The sequence below is a fragment of the Cebus imitator genome, unplaced genomic scaffold (genome assembly GCF_001604975.1).
Source record: "Cebus imitator isolate Cc_AM_T3 unplaced genomic scaffold, Cebus_imitator-1.0 Scaffold316, whole genome shotgun sequence".
In the NCBI taxonomy this organism is placed as follows: domain Eukaryota; kingdom Metazoa; phylum Chordata; class Mammalia; order Primates; family Cebidae; genus Cebus; species Cebus imitator.
Window position 1 is genome coordinate 1,390,444 of NW_016107631.1, and position 22,598 is coordinate 1,413,041.

Here is a 22,598-nt window from a genome sequence, read left to right on the forward strand (position 1 = left end):
TATATTTGCAGCAATACAAAGAACTAATACGAAAATAAGACAGCATAGTAAATGGAAGGCAATGGCTTAGCAGTAAAAGGTCTGTGGCCTCACCCTAGACTGGCCACTAAATTACATGACCTTCTCAGCTGGGCACGGTGGCTGACGCCTATAATCCCAGCACTTTGGGAGGCCAAGGCAGGAAGAACATGAGGTCAGGGGTTCGAGACCAGCCTGGCCAACATGGTGAATCCCTGTCTCTACTAAAAGCACAAAAATTAGCCCAAGGTGGTGGCACACGCCATAATTCCAGCTACTGAGGAGGCTGAGGCAGGAGAATTGCTTGAACCCAGGAGGCAGAGGTTGCAGTGAGCCGAGATCACGCCATTGCACTCCAGCCTGGGCAACAGAGCAAGACTCTGTCTCAGAGAAAAAAAAAAATTACGTGACCCTGAAAGTGTCCCATCCTCTTGCTGACCTTCTATTTCTCATCTACTGGTGAAGCAGTTGCACCAAGCCATGCTGAGGCTCCTTCCAATGCACAGGATCATGGTTCCCTGAGTAAGGCTTCCTTAACATGAGCCAGTCAGGTGGTGTCCAAGCTTGAGCCCTGAAATCCTGCCTTCCTGCTGAACTGGAACAAGGTTTCCCTCTACCTGGGAAGAAACAAGCTGGAAAATGCCTTTCCTGGCCTATGGGTGGGAGGGAAGCATCTACCATTCTGATAAGGAGCTGCCTCCAGTATTTCCAGGTGAGACCATTCCACATACATTCCAGCTGGAACAGTTCAAGGTGCCTAGGAAAGATACATTCCAGCCGGAACTATTCAGGGTGCCTTGGAAAGGTATCAGCGCGGCAGGAGACGTGGACCCGCCTGGCTGACTGTCAGCCCTCCAGGCTACTTTCCCGGCTCCCTGCTCAGGCCAAACACTTCCTAGGTCAACACCATCCCCTTTGTCGTACCTCGATGGGCTGCCATCTGCCCAGGACGAATGTGTGCAGCATGTTCACATCGGGATCCTTCTGGAAGATGTTAGGCTTGGCGTGGTGCTGGAAGTGGCGATGATTCCACCAGTTGGCGGAGGCACCCTGTGGGGAGAGAGGGCTTGGGATGAGCCATGCGGGCCACCAGGGAACTGAGCTCGCCTGTGACAGGCCCTGCTTGGGACCAGTTCCCTGCACCTTCGGCCCTTGGGGACAGCACCTCGGACCCCCATAAAGTCAGAATCCAGCCCAGCCATGACTCAGCTCAGAGCATGGGCCAGCCCCAGATGGAGTCAAGTCGCTTTATCTCTCTAGGCTTCAGTTTCCCCAATCATAAGACAGTGATGGCGGGCAGGGTGTGCTGCTGTGGGACCACGTGGTGAGTGCTCCAGCAGGTGTGGGCGCTGGTCTCTGCCTCTCTGCCCCCAGGTGTGAAGCCAGGGCTGGGCAAGGTAAAGCCTGGGTTTCAGAGACAGCAAGAAGTGGTCTCTACTATGTGACCCAGAAATCTCCCTCCAGAGTGTATATCCAAGAGAAATGAAAACATGTCCACACACAAATTCACAGAGGAGTGTTCATATGAGTATGCTTCAAAGGAGCCAAAAAAGCAAAAGCAGCACAAGTGTCCATCGGCAGATGAGGGATGGATGAAACGCGGATTATGCACACAACAGTCTGTTGTTTGGCTGTGCCATAAACACAGCGAATCACTGACACTTGCTACAACACGGATGAGCCTGCAAACGTGCAAAGAGAAAGAAGCAGCCACAAAAGGCCACATATCGCATGATTCCAGTGACATGAAACATCCAGAGTAAGGAAATCTATAGAGACAGAAAGATTAGCGGTTGTATAGGGCTAGGACCGCGGTGGGGGAGGGCGTGAGGGGGCTGGGGTGTGATAGCTAAGAGATGTGGGGTTTCTTTTGAGCCTAATGACGATGCTCGAAAACTGACAGTGATGATGGTGGCATACCTCTGTGAATATACTAAAAATCACTGATTTGTCTACTTGAAATGGGAAAACTGGCCGGGCACAGTGGCTCACCCCTGTGATTACAGCACTTTGGGAGGCAGGGCGGGTGGATCACTGAAGATCAGGAGTTTGAGACCAGCCTGGGCAACATGGTAAAACCCCATTTCTGCTAAAAATACAAAAGTCAGCCGGGCGTAGTGGCAGGTGCCTGTAATCTCAGCTACTCCAGAGTCTGAGGCAGGAGAATCACTTGAACCCAGGAGGTGGAGGTCGCAGTGAGCCAAGATCACACCACTGCACTCCAGCCTGAGCGACAGAGCAAAACTCTGTCAAAAAAAAAAGGTAGAGGGGAGAACTGTATCTCAATAAAATTTCAATAAAGCTTTTTTTTTCTGAGACAGAGTCTTGCTCTGTCACCCAGGCTGGAGTGCAGTGGCACGATCTCCACTCACTGCAACCTCTGCCTCCTGGGTTCAAGCGATTCTCCTGCCTCAGACTCCCGAGTAGGTGAGACTACAGGCGCGTGCCACCATGCCCAGCTAATTTTTTATATTTTTAGAAGAGACGAGGTTTCACCATGTTAGCCAGGATGGTCTCGATCTCCTGACTTAGTGATCAGCCCGCCTTGGCCTCCCAAAGTGCTGGGATTACAGGTGTGAGCCACTGTACTCGGCCAGAGCATTTTTAACAAACAAAAATAAAGGAGATTACAAGTGGCCCCTGCTCTTGGAGACCGCAGTTGTGCTACTATGCTGAGGGTGGGTCCTGAGATTCATGTCACACCCCGAAGGCGGGAGGGAGAGCTTAACAAATAACAGCTAACATGAACCAGAAGAGCTTTCCTGCTTCTAACACTTAAACAGGATTCCATGAAACATGACGCATAACATGGGTGTTTCTTTTGAGGCCACAGATTTCTGTCCCCTCAGCTCAAGCTCTTGAGAGGCATGGCCCTCAACAAAATTGCCCAGCGACAGAGGAAAGAAAACATACTTTCCTGATCCTTCAGCATCACGACTACCCTAGTGCACTGTTGCTGGATCAATGCTTTGATTAAGGGTCTGCAAAAAAGGCCACTCTGCTGGCTGGACCTGGTGGCTCACGCCTGTAATCCCAGCACTTTGGGAGGCTGAGGCATGAAACAAGTAAGTGTGACGTTTGGAGGATACCAACCCAGAGATGTTTGTTGTGTGAATAAATGGAGGAAAGCAAGATGGGCTGAGAACAAGGAGCCAGTGGCAGGGGGCAGTCCCGGCTCTCCCTGGACTCAGGATGAGATGAAATGAAAGCAGTTTTTGTTCATGCTACTGCTCTGCTGTGATTCTCTTCCATTCTTTGCAAGGTGAGGCCCTGCTTGTCCTTCTGAGCACCTGGAAGCCCGTCCTGCCCCGGACCAGTGGCCAGTCCCATTTTCCCAGAATGTGGTCAGATGTCGCTTACCCTAAACTGGCTGCTGTGCTCTGCCCCAGCACGGTGAGCTGTAATGGCGCCACTGCACTGCAGCATGGGTGACAGAGTGAGATGTCTCTAAATAACCAAGAGTGATAAATACTTGCTACAAGTGTCACTAAATAACCTTGCTAAGGTTAGAGTGACGAAGAGACCAAACCCTTGTTCTTATGGAGCTGCGAGGGAGGGTCTGGCATCATCACACCAAACTCAAACTGAGCTGGGGCCAGGAAAGCTAAGCGTCCACCCCACTAGAGAAGGTGGCCAGGCAGAGTGAGGGCTGCTTTCCTAGCAGAGGGAAGAGCCTACGGGAGGCCCTGGGAGGGGAAGGGGGAGTGTGGAATGTTCCAGAAGCCAGAGGAAAGCTCTTTGGTATAACTGTAACCAGCAATACTGGGCGGAGCCATATCAGAGCCTGAGGCAAAAAAAAAAAAAATAGTGTACGCTTGGCTTTAATGGAAGCAAATTCATGGATAATATTTTCAAAGTCTGCTTTTTTGCCTCATCTTGTTTTCAGCGAAAAGAATTGCTGAGTTTGATGATTTCTGTCAATCAAGTGAAGAGCTTAAATAATTTTTATTTTTATTTTTAACTTTTTGAGATGGATTCTCATTCAGTCACCCAGGCTGAAGTGTGGTGGCACGATCTCGGCTCACTGCAGTCTCCACCTCCCGGGTTCAAGTGATTCTCCTGTCTCAGCCTCCCGAGCAGCTGGGATTACAGGCACACCACCTCGCCCAGCTAATTTTTGTATTTTTAGTAAAGACAGGGTTTCACCATGTTGCCCAGGCTGGTCTCGAACTCCTGACCTTAAGTGATGCACCTGCCTCAGCCTCCCAAAGTGCTGGGATTACAGGCGTGAGCCATCACGCCCAGCCGAGCAAACTCATCCTGCCTTAACTAATTTTTAATTACGTTCAATTTTAGTAAAAGTATAAGTACTGTTTTGGCATTTACACTCAGAATGTTATGACTTCTAATACATCAGCTTCTAAATTGTTAAATATTTTTTCAACTACTTTAATGCTCTGGGAAAAAAATTAGTCGTTAAAAAAATGACACACAAACACGTATAGAGGGGTGCATGTTTTTCCATTTGCCTCAGTTGTCCTGATTGTTAGTTAAAATTTTGATATTTTGCTCATTGTGGATTTTTTTTGCATCAATTTTGATTTTTTAAAAAGCACATTGCAGGCCAGGCATGGTGGCTCATGCTTGTAATCCCAGCACTTTGGGAGGCTGAGGCAGGTGGATCACCTGAGGTCAGGGGTTCAAGACCAGCCTGACCAACATGGTGAAACCCTGTCTCTACTCAAAATACAAAAAAATTAGCTGGACATGGTGGCACACACCTATAATCCCAGCTACTCAAGAGGCTGAGGCGGGAGGATCGTTTGAACCCAGGAGGCAGAGGTTGCAGTGAGCTGAGATCATGTCATCACGTCGCTCTTATTGCCCAGGCTTGGGCAACAAGAGTGAAACTCCATCTCAAAAAACAAAACCATATTGCATTAAAACATTATTTATCTTGAGGACTGAATTTGTCTGGTGTCCCTGTAGATTTTACACCGTAGGCAAGTGCCTCACTTCCTTCACCCCAGTCTAGGCCCTGGCGGCCTGAGATGACGCTGCAGAAAGGCTGGTGATGTCCATCTCCAGATGGAGCACCCAGATGGCACTGGGCCTTCCAGCTTGCATTTATTTATTTAGAGACAGCGTCTCACTCTGCCCATGCTGGAGTGCAGTGGCGCCATCACAGCTCACTGCAGCCTTGAAATCCCAGGCTCGAGTCATCCTCCTGCCTCAGCCTCCCCAGTAGCTGGGACCACAAGCATGCACCACCACTCTCGGCTAATATTTTTATTTTTAGTAGAGACAGGGTCTTGCTATATGGCCCAGGCTGGTCTCAAACTCCTGACCTCAAGCGATCCTCCTGCCTTGACCTCCCAAAGCGCTGAGGTTATAGGCGTGAGCCATTGGCACCTGGCCGATTTTATCCTAAGCACAATACTGAACTACGAAAGAGTTTTACCCTCAAAATTGTCTTTGTAAAAGATCACACTCTGGAAAAAATGTTCACTGGGCATGACATGGGCTGAAGGCAAACAGAAGGTCAGGGTATGGAAAACATGAAATTCCACGAGCGGCTGGGCTAATGTCTATAATCCCAGCACTGTGGGAGGCTGAGGTGGGCAGATCATGAGGTCAGGAGTTCAAGACCTGCCTGACCAATATGGTGAAACCCTGTCTCTACTAAAAACACAAAAATTGGCTGGGCGTGGTGGTGTGCGCCTGTAATCCCAGCTACTCGGGAAGCTGAGGCAGGAGAATCACTTGAACCTGGGAGGCAGAGGTTGAAGTGAGCCAAGATCATGCCATTGCACTCCAGCCTGGGGACAGAGCAAGACTCCATCTCAAAAAAAGAAAAAGAAAAAGAAAAAGAAATCCTATTAGCAGTGCAGCCAACAGTAAGGAAGGGGTCCCAGCCTCTCATAGCCCCTGGTAACCTACTTACAGATCCCTCCAACTTGTGCTAAGACACCTGAGTTGGCAAGGCCCTGGAGGACGTCCCTGTAGCCAGTCCCCTTTTCCCCAGTGATGGGAAGAGACACAGACCTCAGAGATTTGTCTGCATGGCTGTGCACCTGCCGAGTGCTGGAGCCACTTTCAGGCAAGCTGTGGCCTCCTTGCTCTGGGGCACCCGAGTGAGCGGCATCCCCATGTCCTTGGCCTGGCTCTGTGACACAGCACCAAGGACACAGCCAGGAGGGGCTGGTGGGCCATGAGTGGATCCCACATGCCCAAGCCCAAGGACCCTGTTTGCTGTCATCCACGTTCTCCATGGAGACCAGTTCTCCTCTGTCCTGGCCTCATCTCCCGCCTGACGCAAGAGCCGTGCTCTGCGGCCCTTCAAGGACTGAGGGCCATTGGACAGGAAAGGTCCCCCCTGCCTGGCCCCTGACCAGAATCCAGAAGCAGGACACAGCCCATCTTTGTTAAGTGCGTGGGGGCTCACATGGGTCAGGAGTTAAATGTTACTCTGCCATACTGAGGAGGGTTTGATCCAGCAGAGGAGAGTATAAAATGAAACAAAGCACTCCACTATGTGCGCCCTCTCCCTTTGCCCCTGAGATTCTGGACAGAGACCAGGTTCTCAGGCTGCTGCAGGCTCAGCGCCAGGCAAGCCGCTCGCTGCGAAACTGGTGACCAGCTCAGGGGTGGTTGGCCACTGATGGGACCTGCAGCTGGCAAGTCAAGGGTCCCGCTGTGGTCTGGGTGGGAGAGGGGATAAGCTACACCCGACATGCAACTCCTCCCTTGCCAGGGTGTGGAGGGATGGAGTCTTTAGGACCCAGCTTTTCCCAGGAAGCAAGTACTGTTGCGTCGGGCTGAGATGGGGACATCTATTTCAGAGAGGAAGTTGGCAAAGACTCATTCCAGAACTGAGGAGATAAGACCTATCAGATCAAAACAAGGCTGTTGGCAATCCCAGCTTATCTTTCTACAAACCTGCCGAACCTCCATTCTGCTTCCTCCTCCAGGGGGAGGTGAGGGCAGAACTTCCTTAATGCCTTCCCTTCTACCACAACAGTCCTTTGGCCCAGCTGTTTGTTCCGTGGTTTGATGTCCGCTACCTAAGGCCTAATAGGATGACATTTACTTTTTGTACCCCACGTATTCCTAAAGAGTATTTAAAGTGGCTTAAGATAAAGCATTCACATATAACAGAAGGCTGAAATAAAGATCAAAGCTTGAACGCCATATGAGGAAGGAGAGAATGGGTACACCAAAAACGCAGACTAAAGACAGTTGCTGTTTCAAATGCTGCTTTGTACTTCTTGGCTCCTGAGGGGAAGAGAGGAACATAATGTATTTCTTTTCTTTTTTTTTTTTTTAGAGATGGGGTCTCACTATGTTGCCTAGGCTGGTCTCAAACTCCTGGGCTCAAGCAATTCTCCTGCCTCAGCCTCCCTAATGGCTAGGATTACAGCTGTGCACAACCATGCCCAGCACAATGTATTTAAGAGTTCACATCCCTGGTGAAAGGAAGCATACCAACTCATCAAAAGATACTGCTACTGGCCAGGCCCGGTGACTCATGCCTGTAATCCCAGCACTTTGGGAGGCCATGGAGGGCAGATCACGAGGTCAGAAGCTCAAGACCAGCCTGGCCAAAGGGCAAAATCCCATCTTTACTAAAAATACAAAAATTAGCCAGACGTGGTGGCACATGCCTGTAATCCCAGCTACTCAAGAAGCTGAGGCAGGAGAATCGCTTGAACCCAGGAGGCAGAGGATGCAGTGAGCTGAGATTGTGCCATTGCACTCCAGCCTGGGGGACAAGAGCAAGACTCCGTCTCAAAAAAAAAAATTGCTATTTTACTCTTTACTGTCCCCAAATGAAAACGGATTTGTTAGATGTGTCCTTAGCTAAGGAACATCAAACAATACAATCCACTGAGCCAACAGACAAAAATGGAGTGTGCCTGTCTTTGTAACAAGTAATACACTATGGCTTTGAGGGTCAGAACCAATCCAGGGACAGGGCTCAAGAAGGCAGCAGAATGGAGGATCGCCATGGCCCATGGCATAAGGCACCCATAGGCACACCTGCCTTGTCACCCTGTAGCCTCGGAGCACTGAGCAGAGGAGTCCTCGTCTCTTCGTCTCAACTGCTATCCAACGGGACAGATGCTCAGGGCTGCTGACGTTTACCTTTAAGTGGCCAATGATGAATTTGTGGGCAATGTGGTTCCACATGGTTTTCCTGTAGACAGACAGGTGGCCATAATCGTGTTGCAGCCATCCAGCTTGGGCCTGGGGAGAGAGGGTCACACACACTGTCACGGCCTCAGCTAATAGGCACCAGGTCTCTGTCAGCTGGGGAGGGCGAGGGTGTCACACCTCACCTGAGAGGTAGCAAGGACAAAGGCTGTGATGAGGGTAGGAATCCAGCCATTGCCAAAGTAAAAGATGGTGAACCACGCAATGCTCTCCAAGGCGACGATGTGGGCCAGGTGGAGGAGGAAGAACATGTGGTTGGTCTTGAACAGGTTCATGTCCTCAGCCGTCTTCCTCAGGACCCGGAAGTCCTCGGTGATCTGAGACTGTTGACCAAGAGCACAGGGAAAGCAGTCAGCCACCAGCCACCCAGGAGGGAACATACGTCTCGGGCTGCTGTGTCAATGGCCAACCCACAACCCAGAAAAGCTGTGGCAAGAGGGGACCAAGCCATGAGCCTCGACCCTGCAGGAGACCCTGCAATGGCTGCTGTTACCCCATGCCCCCCACAGCCCTGGAGCCTACGTATTTGTCACAGCTGGGTAAGAGTGACAGAGAAAGGCTGTGACTCAAAAGTTTGCATTTTGTACACCCTGTGTTCATAGCAGCACTATTCACAACGGGAAGAAGGTAGAAACCACCCGAAGATCTCATGACAGATGAAGGGATCGACAACACATGGTCTATCCATGCAATGGAATATTACTCAGCCTTGAAAAGGGAGGAAATTCTGACACGTGTTACAACGTAGGCGAACTTCGAAGACATCATGCTAAGGGAAACAGGCCAGTTACCAAAAGACAAATATTGTGTGATTCCATAGACAGGAGGTCCTGGGAGAGGTCAAATTCAGAGACAGAAAGTAGAAGCGTGGCAGCCAGGGCTGAGGGATGGGAGAATAAGGAGTGAGTGTTTAATGGGTGTGGAATTTCAGTTTGGGGAAGATGTAAACTGGATAGAGGTGATGGTTACATAACAATGTAAATGTGCTTATTTAATGTCACTTAACTGTACACGTCAAATGATTAAAATGGTTAACCACACTTTTTTAAAAAAGAAAACCTTAATCCCAACACTTTGGGCGGCCGAGGCAGGCAGATCACCTGAGGTCAGGAGTTCAAAACCAGCCTGGCTAACATGGTGAAACCCCGTCTCTACTAAAAATACAAAAATTAGCCGGGCGTGGTGATGGGAGCATATAACCCCAGCTACCTGGGAGGCTGAGACAGGAAAATCACTTGAACTCCAGAGGCAGAGGTTGCAGTGAGCCAAGATTGTGTCACTGCACTCCAGCCTGGGCAACAAGAGCGAAACTCCATCTCAAAAAAAAAAAAGAAAAGAAAACTTGTACTTTCCACCACTCAACAAGCGCCACTTGCTCTGTGCACACTGCTGGGTCTTGAGGGGTGAGGTAGGGGAGACTCGGACTAGTGCAGGAGGGAGAGCTGAGGCAGGGAGGGGGAGGCAGGGACGTGAGTCCCGGGCACGTGGAGCCAGGGAGGCGAGGTGGAGTCAAGGAGGGCGCTGGGAACACAACGGCATTGCATGAAAGAAGGAACTTGGGACAGGAGCCAGGGGCAGGGAAGGAGGTGGGGGAAAGTAGTTACCAGGAGGGGAGCAGTACCCACAGGGTATGAACAGGGTGCTTCGAAGGGTGGTTTTGGTGGCACCTGGTGGGAGGAAGCCAGATCTGGGAGGCTGGGCGCTAAGTGGTGCAGGATCTGAAGCGGAAAGGGAGAGTGGTGGACAGAGTCGAGGAGCAAGGCCAGGGAGGAGGCAGCTACAGGACAGGACCAGCAGAGCTCGGGAAGCTGCAGGCCAGGCGCTAAGGCTGCCGAGGGGAGATGGTCCCACTTGCAAAGTAGGCAGGAGGGAACAAGCATGGGTTGAGGTGAGCTCAGGGCAGGTGATCTTGTGTGCCCTGGAGGGACAGGTGAGAGGAGGGACATTGGCCTCTAGAGGACCCACAGGGTGGCCTGCAGCTCATCAGGAAAGCCAGAGGCAATGAGGGAGGTAAGGGACTGGCCAAGAGTCCAGGCCAGGAGAGAGCCTGGTCCTGGCCCAGCTCTGCTAAGCAGAGGGGTCCAGCCCAGGCTGGAAACAAGAGGAGGAAGGGCTGACTGGCATCAGGGTGGCACTTCTCCAGTTCAGTCCAGTCTCCGCTCTGAACAGGAGGTCAGAGGAAGCTCAGAAGGAGCCATCCCATGGGGCAAGCAGGAGCCACCGTGGCCCGAGAACAGAGTGAGTAACTGACTCAGCCACCTCGCTGGCACCAAGGCCCCATATGGCATCCAGGGCCCTGCCTGGTGGTGACAGGGAAGAATTTCCACAGTGCCAGCCTCAACCCTGAGGTCACAGTGGGCCTAGCCAGGGCTTAGCACAGACTTACGTGCTCTGCCCAGGACAAGGCTGGGCCAGACGGGTGCAGGGAGGGAACAGGTATGGGTGCCCTCGGCCCCACCAAGGACCAGGGTAGAACCAGCAACTTCCCAGGAAGGAGACTTGGGCGGGGGAAAGTTGGGATGAAGGGGAGAGGGGAGAGGGACAGCAGGGGGAATATCGGAGGCCCTCCGACACTGTACAGTGCTCTACCATTTACATGGGGACTTCACTGTTGAATAAAACAGCCATGAGACCACAGGGGTTGCTATTTTCACACACTGCTGTCCTGGAAGCCCCACACCAAGCAGGGCATCTGACCCGCAGGTGATGAACAAACGACCAGGGAAAGGTCACTCTTTCTCAAAGAGGTGCTCCCGGACCACACACCCCAAAGCCACGCTGTCATCAAATGATATTCTCTTTTTCAGTGTTTCTGTCCTGTCTTTGTTTTTTTTTTTTTTTTTCAGATGGAGTTTCACTCTTTTTGCCCAAGTGCGATGGCATGATCTCGGCTCATCACAACCTCTGCCTCCCTAGTTCAAGTGATTCTCCTGCCTCAGCCTCCCGAGTAGCTGGGATTACAGGCGTGTACCACCATGCCCAGCTATTTTGTATTTTTGATAGAGATGGGGTTTCTCCATGTTGGTCAAGTTGGTCTCGAACTCCCGACCTCAGGTGATCCGCCCGCCTCAGCCTCCCACAGTGCTGGGATTACAGGCGTGAGCCACCGTGCCTGGCTGTCCTGTCTTTCCCCTAGATTGTCATCTGGCAACTTTCTGGAAAGGGATGGAGGAGAAGGAAAATAAAACTGGCCAGGAGACAAGAGACATCACTTGCTGTTGTCAAACCCCAGCTCCCTGGGAGGCTTTGAGATCCTCCCTGACCGCAAGAGATCCACAGTGGCTCCTCCAGGACAAAGGCACCCCTGCCTCCTCCCCAGTTACTGGTGCTGGGGCGAGGGGACCCTCTCTCAGACTCCCAGCCACCCCCAGCCTTGTCTCCACCCCCACACAGGTTGCAAGCCTGACTCACGTTCTTGCCACGGTCCTGGCTGGGCTCCTCCGGGGCCAGCTCGCCAATAAGCAGGGGTTTCAAGAACTTGCTCACGAATTTCAGGTTAGGGTGGAAGGCATGGAAGACATCCTAGAGGGCAGAAGACAGTGGTTAGCCTGAGACCTGACCTCTGTCTGCTCTCAGGTCCCAGGGAGGATAGTGTTCTCCAGCAGCGGCTCTATCTGTGCACCCAGACACCAAACGGCATCTCCTGTGATCTGGCCCCAAATGCTGTCTCCGGCATTTTTCCAAGACAGAGCCCTCAGTGTCCAATGTCAGTGGCAATCGCCACCTGGGCTTCTGTGCTGGTGCCAGCACGCTAAACTCCCTGGGGGTTTGTGGGTAGATGCACAGGCTGCCTTTGGGCAAGTCGGGGAATGATGCCCCTCCAGGAAGGCGCACCACGCCGCACAAACCGTGCCATCCCCCATCTCTTGTCAGTTCCTCACATACACGTCCAGGGTTATCAGTGAAAAGAACAAGACCGAATACTACCATGGCATTGGAAAGGTGCTGAGGAGATCACACCAACAAAAACTAAACACAGAATTATGTCAAAAGCATTCCTGAAAAAGCCTGGGAGGAGCTAGACCATTATGATACATGTTAAGGTAGTTGGTTATACCTTGCTTTATTTTCTTACTTTCCAAACTCTTAACACTGCTATCACAGTACACATTTTCATCTTTTTCCCCAATTATAAAGTAAAAATGTACTGAGTTTTGGCAAAGTTAGAAAAAGCACAGCAGAATGAAAAGGAAAATAAATATCACCCAGAAAGTGATCACTATTACTAATATTTCAGCACTTTTCCTTCCAGCTTTTTTCTATACATATCATGCATATTACATGAATCGCCTCATAAAAAACCTGGCATTTCTGTTAGAGATGAGCCAGCACCATGCAATAGAATGTCCCGGTGGTGAATGCTTTTTTAATCTGCATCACATCAAGCTCCCTGACACTGGCAGGGTTGAGGAACCAGTCAAGCTGCACCATGAGAAACAATCAGAAAAATCAGCGGAGCTGGGGAAAAAAATACGGGTTTGTGAAAGAAAAAAAAAAAAGTAAGGAAAGATGGTCTAGATTAAGAGTCTAAAATGATATCAAAACTGCAACTCTTGACCAGTCGCAGTGGCTCATGCCTGTAATCCCAGCACTTTGGGAGGCTGAGGCAGGAGGATCACTTGAGGCCAGGAGTTCAAGATCAGCCTGAGTAACATAGCGAAACCCCTGTCTCTACTAAAAATAAACAAAATTAGCCAGGCGTGATGTCCTGCACCAATAACCCTGGTTACTTGGGAGGCTGAGGCAGGAAGATACAGTAAGATGACACCACTGCCCTTCAGCCTGGGCAACAGAGTGAGACCCTGTTTCAAAAAACAAACAGGCTGGGCACAGTGGCTCACGCCTATAATCCCAATGCTTTGGGAGGCTGAGGCAGGGGGATCACCTGAGGTTAGGAGTTTGAGATCAGCCTGGGCAACATGGTGAAATCCCGTCTTTAATAAAAATACAAAAATTAGCCAGGTATGGTGGTACACACCTGTAGTCCCAGCTACTCAGGAGGCTGAGGCACAAGAATCCCTTGAAACCAGGAGGTGGAGTTTGCAGTGAGCCGAGATTGTGCCACTGCACTCCAGCCTGGGCAACAGAGTAAGACTCTGTCTCAAAAAACAAACAAACAAAAGACACCCTGCAATTCTTTAATCTGAAAAGCTCTCGCTTAAAGGAAAAAAAAATGAGTTACACAAGGCTTTTCGGGGGATGAATGAGAAAAAGTGAACATGGAGCAGATATTCGATTATATTAAGGAATTACCATTAATTTTCTGAAATGTGACAAAAGTACTGTGATTATGTTAAAGCATCTTTCTTTTTCTTATGAAATAATGAAGACTTTAGGGATGTGATCACATAATCACAAAACATTTTCAAAAGCAAACTGCACATGTATAAAGAGGAAAAATGCAAATGTGGCAAAATGTTACAACTAGTGAATCTTGGCTGAGGATACACAGGTGTTTGCTTATTCTTCCCACATTTCTGGATGTTGGGAAAATTTCAAAGTTAAAAAAGGGAGGAGGTGGAGAAAGTACTGACCACTTGTTGAAATCTCTTCACCCCCACACGTAAAGATCTCCCAAGGGTAACTCCCAGTCTCCCATTGTCTCCTCACGGCATCCCTGGCACCAGGTTCTTTGCTTGGTCTTTGTTCTATTTGTGTCTAGAACAGACTGACAAAGCAACACTTTGTGCAGGAGAAAACTGGGCCCACAGTTTTTTAAAAAAATGCCTATACCCCACTAGCAGACAGAAAAGGAATGATAGCAGAGGATCAGGTCAAGTGTATTTTCAGGGAAAAGGGATGTGCTGTTTCAGGCCCCTGGCGGCAGGCAGGAAGGAGGCCCTGGGGGTGGGCAGGAGGAGGCCCGGGTTGCAGTGGTGACCAGCTTTGCCTTCTCTGGGTGGGGTGAGCCATCCCCACCAGAGCCTCAACCGCCTCTGCAAAATGAGCAAGGCCCTGGGAGAGGCCAGAGGAGTTGCCAAAGTCAGGGCTCAGGGCTGGGCCTGAAGCCCCTTCATTGGCCCTCCTCACATCACGCCACGGCCTTTGAGAAATGAACAGGAAGTCCCTGGTAAAGCAGTTTCCTGAGAAGCAGCTGCAGTGGCTGATAACTAATGGATTCCTCTTGTTTCATTGAGAGGTAAGATTCAGTGGCTTGCAAATGCACTCATCTCTGCTACTGCTGCCTCATGCCGCAACCCCTGCAGTCCAGGTTCCAGCTCCAAGGGGAGCAGATGGATGACAGAGCCCTTCCTTGTTCCTCAGCCATTTCCAGAGGGCCCTCGGGCAGCCTCACCTCCCTGAGGCCAGGGGTAACCCCCATGAGCCAGGCAGGGAGCCAGGAGAGTTATTCATGTTACTCCCTCAAGCCTCAAAGCCTAGCTCTTGAGAGGAAGATGCCCAGGAAGCAAAGTACTGGGCTCCAAGTGGCAGAGCCAGGATCAAATCCAGGTCCATCTGCCTCTAGGGACTTCTTTCTCATGTGCCACATGCTTCCTGCCGTTTCAGAGAAACGAGCATTCTGCTGGATCCGCTCCTCATCTGCGGTCAATCTGGCAGATTTCCAAGCAGGCCTGGTATGGACCACCCTTGAACATGCCACACTCCATTCCACACCAGGGCCACTTCCATTCACAACTCAGCCTCAACATCACCTCCCAGAGGCTTTTCCCAACATCATATCTGAAAGAGCTCTGCCAACCCTGGGTCTTCCTGGGTCATTGCCCTGTGAGATTTTCTTCATAGCAGTTATCAAGGTTCATCATCAGATCGAGTGACATACCCACTTGTTTATGGCCTGTGTCCCCCACTGGAACGTAAGCCCCCTTGGGAAGGCCTATACCTGTCCCGTTCGCTGCAATAACCCCAGTGCCGGCAACGGGGCCAATTAAGGTGGCTCACAAGGGAATGAAGGGACCCAGGACCCCGCAGCTGCACACACTCTGATCTCATCCTTTTCCACTTTGCAGTCATGATCAGACATTTGGCCTCTTCCACGTTTCACACAACTTGGCTTCTGCCTCTGGAACTCCAAAAGTCTTCTCCAGTATCCCCACTGGTGGCTGCTACAGCTGCCACCTGCTGAGGTGACATAGACACACCACAGAGCCATGGGAGTGGCTTGCATATAACAGCCACGAATCTTTACCAAACTTCGTGAGGCAGGTCCTTTTTTAGAGATGAGAAACAAGGCGTAGGTTGGCAGAGCCACCTGCCCACCCTCACACTCAGGGATGAAAGTTTGAGTCACGCGTGGCTACCTTGAGCGTTGCCCGCCGTTCATGCAAAGGCTTCCTTCAGCATGAGCGTCCTCCTCCTTGGGAGTTGATCATATTTTTGTGTGTCTTGCCATAAATGTGTCTCACACACTGGCAGAAGCTTCCCAGCGTCTGCCGGGTTACAGAAATATCTGGCAGGTAGCAGGCAGACCAGGATTCAAGGCAAGGCAGGGCCAACCCAAACACTGTCTTTGGAACAAGAATTGGAACCAGGCTCCATCCTTGCCTAACAAGAGAGAAGCCAGAGACTTTCCAGGAATAGGACCCAGGACATGGGGAAGAGGAGAGGCAAACAGGTGGAGAAAGCAGAGCTGCACCCACTCTAGCAGGGCAGGTGTGTGGGGGGTGGGGAGGTCAGAACACCCAGATTCCGAAGCGCATGTCACATTTCACTCTTTGCCAGTTCCTGCTTGTCATCGCCCAGCTCTGATGCCAGTTGACTTCTCCACAGACATTTTCCCTGCCCCTGCCCCACTCTGGGTACAACTCATAGTGGCTCGCCATGCACTGAGCACCTGGTGCCAGGATGTATTTATGGCTGTGCCCACCTCCTCTGCAGAGCAAGACTAATCTCTAATTGGATGTTGCACAACCGGGCACTTCACCCTGGACTTCGGAAGTGCAGAACGGACAAGCTCAGGATATAGTGTGGTAGGCGGCAGCCCTGGGGATCAGAACTCTGTGAAACAGGTGCTTTAAGAGTGGGGAGATACATAGGTGGGACTCTGGTGTTCTCCGGTGGAAGTGAAGAGCAAGACAGGGATGCTGACTTCCTTTCTGCAGCAGGGAGAGGCAGGCAGGGCAAGAAGCCCCCTTGCTATATCCCCTCCAAGGAAAGAAGCAATGGAGGCTGGTGGGGCAGTGCTCAGTGGCCAAAGGGCCCCGCAGTGAGAGCCTCCCCCATAACACAGGGTCCATACACTACCCTGAAGGTGGAAAGGCGGTGCTGCACAGGAGATAGGCCCCTGCTAAGGCAACTTGGGCATGAAGGAATTAATACCAGTCGCCACTTTCATCTCAGAACTGGGGATGCTGAGGCTGCAGCCACAGGAATTGCACGGCTCCCACTCAGATTTCAGCGGGGGAGATGGAGCTGCCTTCCAGGCCTGGGAATTCATAAAGCTGGGGCTGGAACCCAGGTCCCCTGCCTCTAAATACCACAACCCTCCTGCCCTATCCAAAGGAGGCCAGAGTCCCACTTTTGATCTGTTGCCTTTTCACAAGAACAACATAGGAGCAGGTTGAAAGGTGGAACAAACCTCTGGTCTCTTCTCACTTTCCCTTGATTCTAAGAGGTCACCAAGGCAGACTGGGCAGCAGCAGTTGCTGAGACAAGGGCTGGGGCTGGGGGGCTGATGTCTAGAGGCAGAGGGTCCAGATCCAAGCTCCAGCTGGAGAGAGAGTGAGGGGAGCACCTCCTGCAGCTTCAGGTCTCTGTCTGTGAATAATTCATCATTGTGTCCCAGCCCAGCTCAGAGCCATGGAGTCACTCAATGAATGTTTGATGAATTGTTGCTGAAGAGGAGCAGTTCCACAGTGATGGGACTGCTGTGAACGAGCAGACACACTTTTAGGGCGCGGGTGAGGGTTCCTTTTGCCCACAGCAAGGAAAAGACGAGAGAAGCACTGCAGTACCAAAGGGAAGAGATCAGAGGTGGAAACAGGAAGAGAAGGAAGGTGAGCTGGGAGGGCGTGAGGTCAGATCCTGAGTTTAGGTCTGAGTGCTGCCCTTGAGCCAGCTTGATGCGTCAGAGCAATGAGTAAAGCCGACTGGGCTGATCCAAACACCAAGTGAAGTGATACATATGAAGGTGCTTTGTGAGCTGCAAAAATCAAGCAACTTTTATTATTAGAGGTAAGGCCAGGGTTCAACTTCTATGGAAGGACCACGTAACAGTTGCCCCGTTCTTCTGGGGATACGGTTCCTGACTACCTGGTTATTTTCCTCCTCAGAAAAAAGAAAATGCCCTATTAAGACGTCTGATAGGCCGGGTGTGGTGGCTCACGCCTGTAATCCAAGCACTTTGGAAGCCAAGGTGAGCGGATCACCTGAGGTCAGGAGTTCAAGACCAGCCTGACCAACATGGTGAAACCCCGTCTTTAAAAAAGAAAATAAAAAAAGTATTTAGTTTTTAAAATTTTTTATAATTTTAATAAAAATTAAAAAAAAAAAGACACCTGATAGTCCCAAGAATGGCTTCCTTGACTTCCAACCTGTTCTCAGCCTTGCATTTGGAAGACTGCAGTGATGGGCTCAGAACATTGCCTGAGAATGTTCCAGGGAATCCAGCCTCTGTCTTTGGATCAGTCTCTCCCTAGACTGTGCCTGGTCCGTAAATTCTCACTCCCCATGCTGTTGGGGAGAAACTGTCTCCCCAAAGGGCAAAGCAAAGCCACTTGCTCAGTAACCTAGGCAAATGTCACTGGATTCCAGTAGCCTGTTCCCGCCTGTCTCTTTAGGTCCTCTTCCCACACATCCCACCCACCCCATGCCACTCAAGGCCTTTTTCCAACCTGGTCCTGGACACTTAAAAAAAGAAAAAAGAAAAAAAACAAAGAACCCAGCTGCTCACTCCACCATCATTCAACTGTATCTCCAGTTCGTGTATTTCATGCCCCAGAAGTCTTACTTTAGAAGACAGGAAGCTTTGGGGACAGGGATTGTTTTTATGTCTTGCAACACCAAATAAAGCTAGCGTAGATTTAAATTTTTTCTTCCAAATTCCTCTTTGCATACTTTCCATTCTAGCTGTTTCATAATCCTCGTTCTTATTCCCGTTTGCCTGATAACACCCCACTGAATTCATCTAGAGCTTACGGTTGCTTCGGTGCTTTGCCACAAATCAGTCTCGTTGAAACAGGTACAGGTGTACCTTATAGATGAGGAGGGGGGCTCAGTCAAGTGACAACACTCAGTGGATGAGCCCAGTAATGACATCTTCTTTCTTCAATTTCAGGTCTGTTTGCAGCCCAGGTTGGCTCCCGCCCTAGCTTCTGAGAGTAACAAAGCAACCAACATCCAAGATGCCAGATTTATAGTCCATGAGCGTGATACAGAAATCTCTGGAGCTGGACCAGAAATGAAGAGACTGTTACATTTTTATGAGACAGAGATGAGATCAAGGAAGAGGAAGTCATCCTAGTCCTCTGCCAGGAGAGATGTGAGCACTGATTTTTGGAGGGAACTCAGTGTTAAGGTCAGGTATGCACTGAGAAACATACAGATCAAGGATGAAATAATCAATCTGATATGGTAATTAAGCTGAAAAGTTTGCGGCAATTGTCAGACTGAGCGTTCACATAAGAAAATATGTTTAACAAGATGGAATAATCAGACCAAATACATCAGATTTGACCTCTCCTTCTGGGAAACTTTTTGGCAAGGGCCTGGACAGGGCAGGAACCTTCTACAATTTACCTGTGAAATCAGAAATAAACCAGCCCAAATCCAGCAACATATAGTGGAAAGACCCCTCCCCGCCCCAGGATCCAGAAGGTCTTTTACTTAGGAATTACCTTTACCCAACCTCCTCACTGGGTTGTGGAAAAGGTCCAGGTGAGACAGCGCTGAAGGTATGTGAAACATACCCACCTAAGTTCTAAATAGCATCATGAACCCCCTGGCTTTCGCAATGTCCACAAGCAGGTTAAACAGGATGGGGCTGAAAGCTAGCTTTCCCAATTTTAGATAATCCCTGGTCCTGCTCCGACACGCCACCTGTCCACTGACCAGCTTGGGTTATGGAGGCCTGGTCTGGCCTCCCCCAGGCCTGTCTCCATGAGATGCAAGAGGCCGGGAAGTCAAGGTCCGGCCTACACAGCTTGGAGGCAAATGCCCACAAACAGGCCCGCATCCTAGACGTCCAGGTGGAACGATCTATGCCAAGTTTATCCCTTCTTTTCGCATCTCCCTTCCCAATTTCACCTTCCCCAATTTCTCTATCCCATCAGACCTTTTTACTATGCATCCAATTCACTACCAACCACCAAGAGCCGCCCTTACTTCTCTCCTTGACTCTGTTCTTTTCCCTCTAGCCCATTCGAATCCGTGGGGTAGCAGCTGAACCTTTGAAGAAACGCATGGATTTCGGACAGGGGGGCCGGGTGAGAGCAGGCGTGCGGTGTAATGACTGAGCCACGCATTTGGGGTGGGTAAGGTGAGCGGCCCCGGCTCCAGAGAGGCCCACTACCTCTAGGAGTGCAAGATGAATAAAGGGCGTTCTTGGCAGGATTTAAAAACAGAGGGCCATTGAGTTGAACGCCCGAGAGTAACCTCGAGTGCAGATGGACCTGTTGCCCAGCCCGCCTAGTGCTGCTAAATCCACCGGCTCAAGGCCTCACACGACCTGGGCTTTGCAAACTCCAGCCCGTTCTCCTTCCACCAATCCCCGACGCTGGTCTCCAAGAAAGCCGACCAGAGCTTAGGGTAAGTCTAGATAATCCATGGAGCGTGGGAACCCGAGCTACCGGGCGGTTTTTCCCAGGCGGCCATTGCGGGCTTTCTTAGACAAGAGTTCCAGCAGGAGCGAGTCCCAGCTGGGCTTTCTTTCTCCGACACCTAGTCTGGATGGAGAGCGGGAGACAAGCGCGGAGTCCCACACCGGGCTGCCTGCACTCCCGCTCCTTCCCGCGGTCTGCAGGGGCGGCCATCTTCCACACTGGGGGCGCCAAAGCCGTCAGGCCCTAGCGCCCCCCACGGGGAGTCCCTGGCTCCGGGCGAACCCCACGGGAGGGGCGGACGCATGGGTCCCGGCGCGCGCGGTAGATGCTGCCCCGTTCTCCACTGCTGGGACCTTCACCGCAGCGCTGCCTCCCGGGGTCCCAGATTCGGTCTCCACCCCAGTTGGCCTAGAGGGGGAGGAGGAGGATTGGGGCGGGGATACCAGTGCAATAGATGCACTTTTCTTCCCTACAGGACGTCCCAAGCTCCATTCAGCGCCGGAGGTCTGTTTGGCGCCCGGGGAGCCGGGGCTCCTGACTCCGCCTGCAGCAAAGAAGGGCGGCTGGGGCGCCCCCAGACCCTTACCGTTGCATCTTCTCCAGCGTAGTGCCCGATGACCCTTTGGCCCCCCGGGTGCCGGAGGGACCATTCGGTGATGTTGTAAACCTTGCGGTCAATGACCAGCCACCTGTCGGTGCGCAGGTTATGCTTCTGAATCTCCTCCCAGCTGAAGGTGGGCATCGTCGCCTCGCGCTCGGCGACCCCCTCGCCCTGGTTCCCCCCCTTCCCCATGCTGCCTGAGGATCGTGACTCCCCGCGCCCTGCGGCTTCCCCGCGCCGGCTGCTCGCTGCACAGACAGCCTGTCTCCCAGCCGGTGTGTGCAGCCCAGGCCCTCTTCGCTTTCGGCTTTTGTCTTCTGCTACTCCTCCTCCCACAGCGCCCCCTCCCCCAGCCTCCTCGCCCGCGCCTAGGAGAGTCCCTGCCTTCTCGGCAGAGGATATCTGGCTTCCCAGTGCCCCCAAGCGGTCCCCTTCCTCCGCCCCTCCCTCAGCCCGCCCGCTGTGGACTTTTGCCTCCAGTAAAAACTCCCCGGGAGCTCAGGGCCTCGACACCTCCTCCGCCCGCCCCTCGGGCTCCCCCCGCCCCGGGTTCTGCATCCTCCCGCGTTCCCCGCCGCCCGGGTTTCCACAGTGATCAGCAGAGCGCCTGCACCAATCGGGTCGCGTCGCCCCGCCTGCCATTGGCCCAGGAGGATCTTTCGAAGGCCAGCGGGCTGGAGCGGCGGGTCCCCGGCTCCCCCGCCCTCCCGCGTGGAGTCGAGCCCTGCTGCGAGACCGGCTACGTGTCGGACCTCCCCCTCCCCCACGCTCCGGCCCCGGGCGCCGGAGGAGATCCCAGAGGAGAGCCGGGTGGGGGCGGCGATTGGGCTCCGCGAGCTCCCGGGCGCGTGCGCGCACGCCCGGCGCTCTGGGGGTTTGCACCTGATGCCCACACAAAGCGGGCGCGGTCACCCCGGTGCCAGCAAGCGGGCGGGCGGGCTGGGGGACGTGAGCTTCGGGTCGAGGCACTCAACTCCAGGACCAGCTTGGCTAGGCGACGCCCTTCCTTGGCGCGCGGCGGTCGAGACTCCAGTGTCCCACATTGTCGGCGCCATCCACATTCTGGCGTCCTCCTGCAACCTCCCTGGAGACACGAGCCGGCCTTCGGTTAGAGGGCTTCGAACCTTCTAATCAAACGATCTTAGAAAAGAATTGCGGAACCTCTGCTCGGCTTTCTTGGGCTGGGCGCCATGGCTGCGGTTTGGGGGAAGGGAGGGTAAAAGAAAGGAAGGGGGCGACGAGGAACTGGCGCAGGCCTTGCCCTGGTCTCAGTAAGCTCAGTCTCGATGGGAGACCTGGATGCAGACACTCCATTGGGCAGTAATGTTGTACAGACTCCAGGAAATAAAGACTGCAGTATCAAAGGGATGGGGGAGGGTTAGGTTTTTTTAGGCGTGGGTCGAGGCAGGCCCCCCAGACCCCAGCTGGATGGGGCGATTTAGTGGCCGGCGCCCTGGGGAAATAGACCTGGCTGCATCCGGAGGGCTGACGGGACACGTGGGAAGTAAGGATGAACAGAGCCGGTGGGGTGTGGGAGCTTCGGAATCTTTAGAGGAGTTATAGGGCCCTGGGATTTCAATGGGATTTACAGGACAGTGTGTGCTAGCATATCGTAATCACTAGATTCTCATCACAGGCTGGGAAGCAAATGGGACCCTTTTTATTACATCTCACTTGAAAACGGAGAGCCTGAGATTAAGAGAGGTGGTCAAACGGGCCCCCTCCAGACATCACATGGAGGCAGGGGTGGTGGGGAGATCACTCTGGCCAACTGGTGGTGTTGTACTTGGGGGCCAGATGGGGGTCACTTTCCCGACATTCCCACAGTCCCCAACCTCCCCCACAGCATTTCCTGCTGGTGTCGGCCCTCAGCATCCTTCATTCACTCCACAAGCTGCAGACATAAAGACAGCAGGGCCTCTCTGCCTTTGAGTGGAAACAGACATCCCAAACAAAAGCCTCCCGTACAAGATAAGAGAGAATGAAGCAAGACCCCCGGAGAGTACGGTGACCTTGATGCCTGTCAAAGGTTGACTCAAAACCAAGAGCATTATTTTTTTCAAAAATGGATGAACACACCATATAGATAACTTTAATGAACACTTGTA

At 52.0% G+C, this 22,598-nt stretch overlaps 1 protein-coding gene across 1 annotated transcript in view; it reads right to left on the reverse strand.

Moving 5' to 3' along the window:
- FADS2 (fatty acid desaturase 2) overlaps nucleotides 1-21,308 on the reverse strand; it is a 38,360-nt gene extending 17,052 nt beyond the window's left edge. The window contains exons 1-5 of the mRNA XM_017503840.2: nucleotides 20,476-21,308; nucleotides 11,584-11,694; nucleotides 8,298-8,495; nucleotides 8,104-8,205; nucleotides 943-1,068 (exon numbers count right to left, since the gene is read on the reverse strand). Coding sequence (XP_017359329.1) covers nucleotides 943-1,068; nucleotides 8,104-8,205; nucleotides 8,298-8,495; nucleotides 11,584-11,694; nucleotides 20,476-20,682 — 744 coding nt within the window. The 5' untranslated portion in view covers nucleotides 20,683-21,308. The remainder of the gene's footprint in view (nucleotides 1-942; nucleotides 1,069-8,103; nucleotides 8,206-8,297; nucleotides 8,496-11,583; nucleotides 11,695-20,475) is intronic.
- Nucleotides 21,309-22,598: the final 1,290 nt, after the last annotated feature.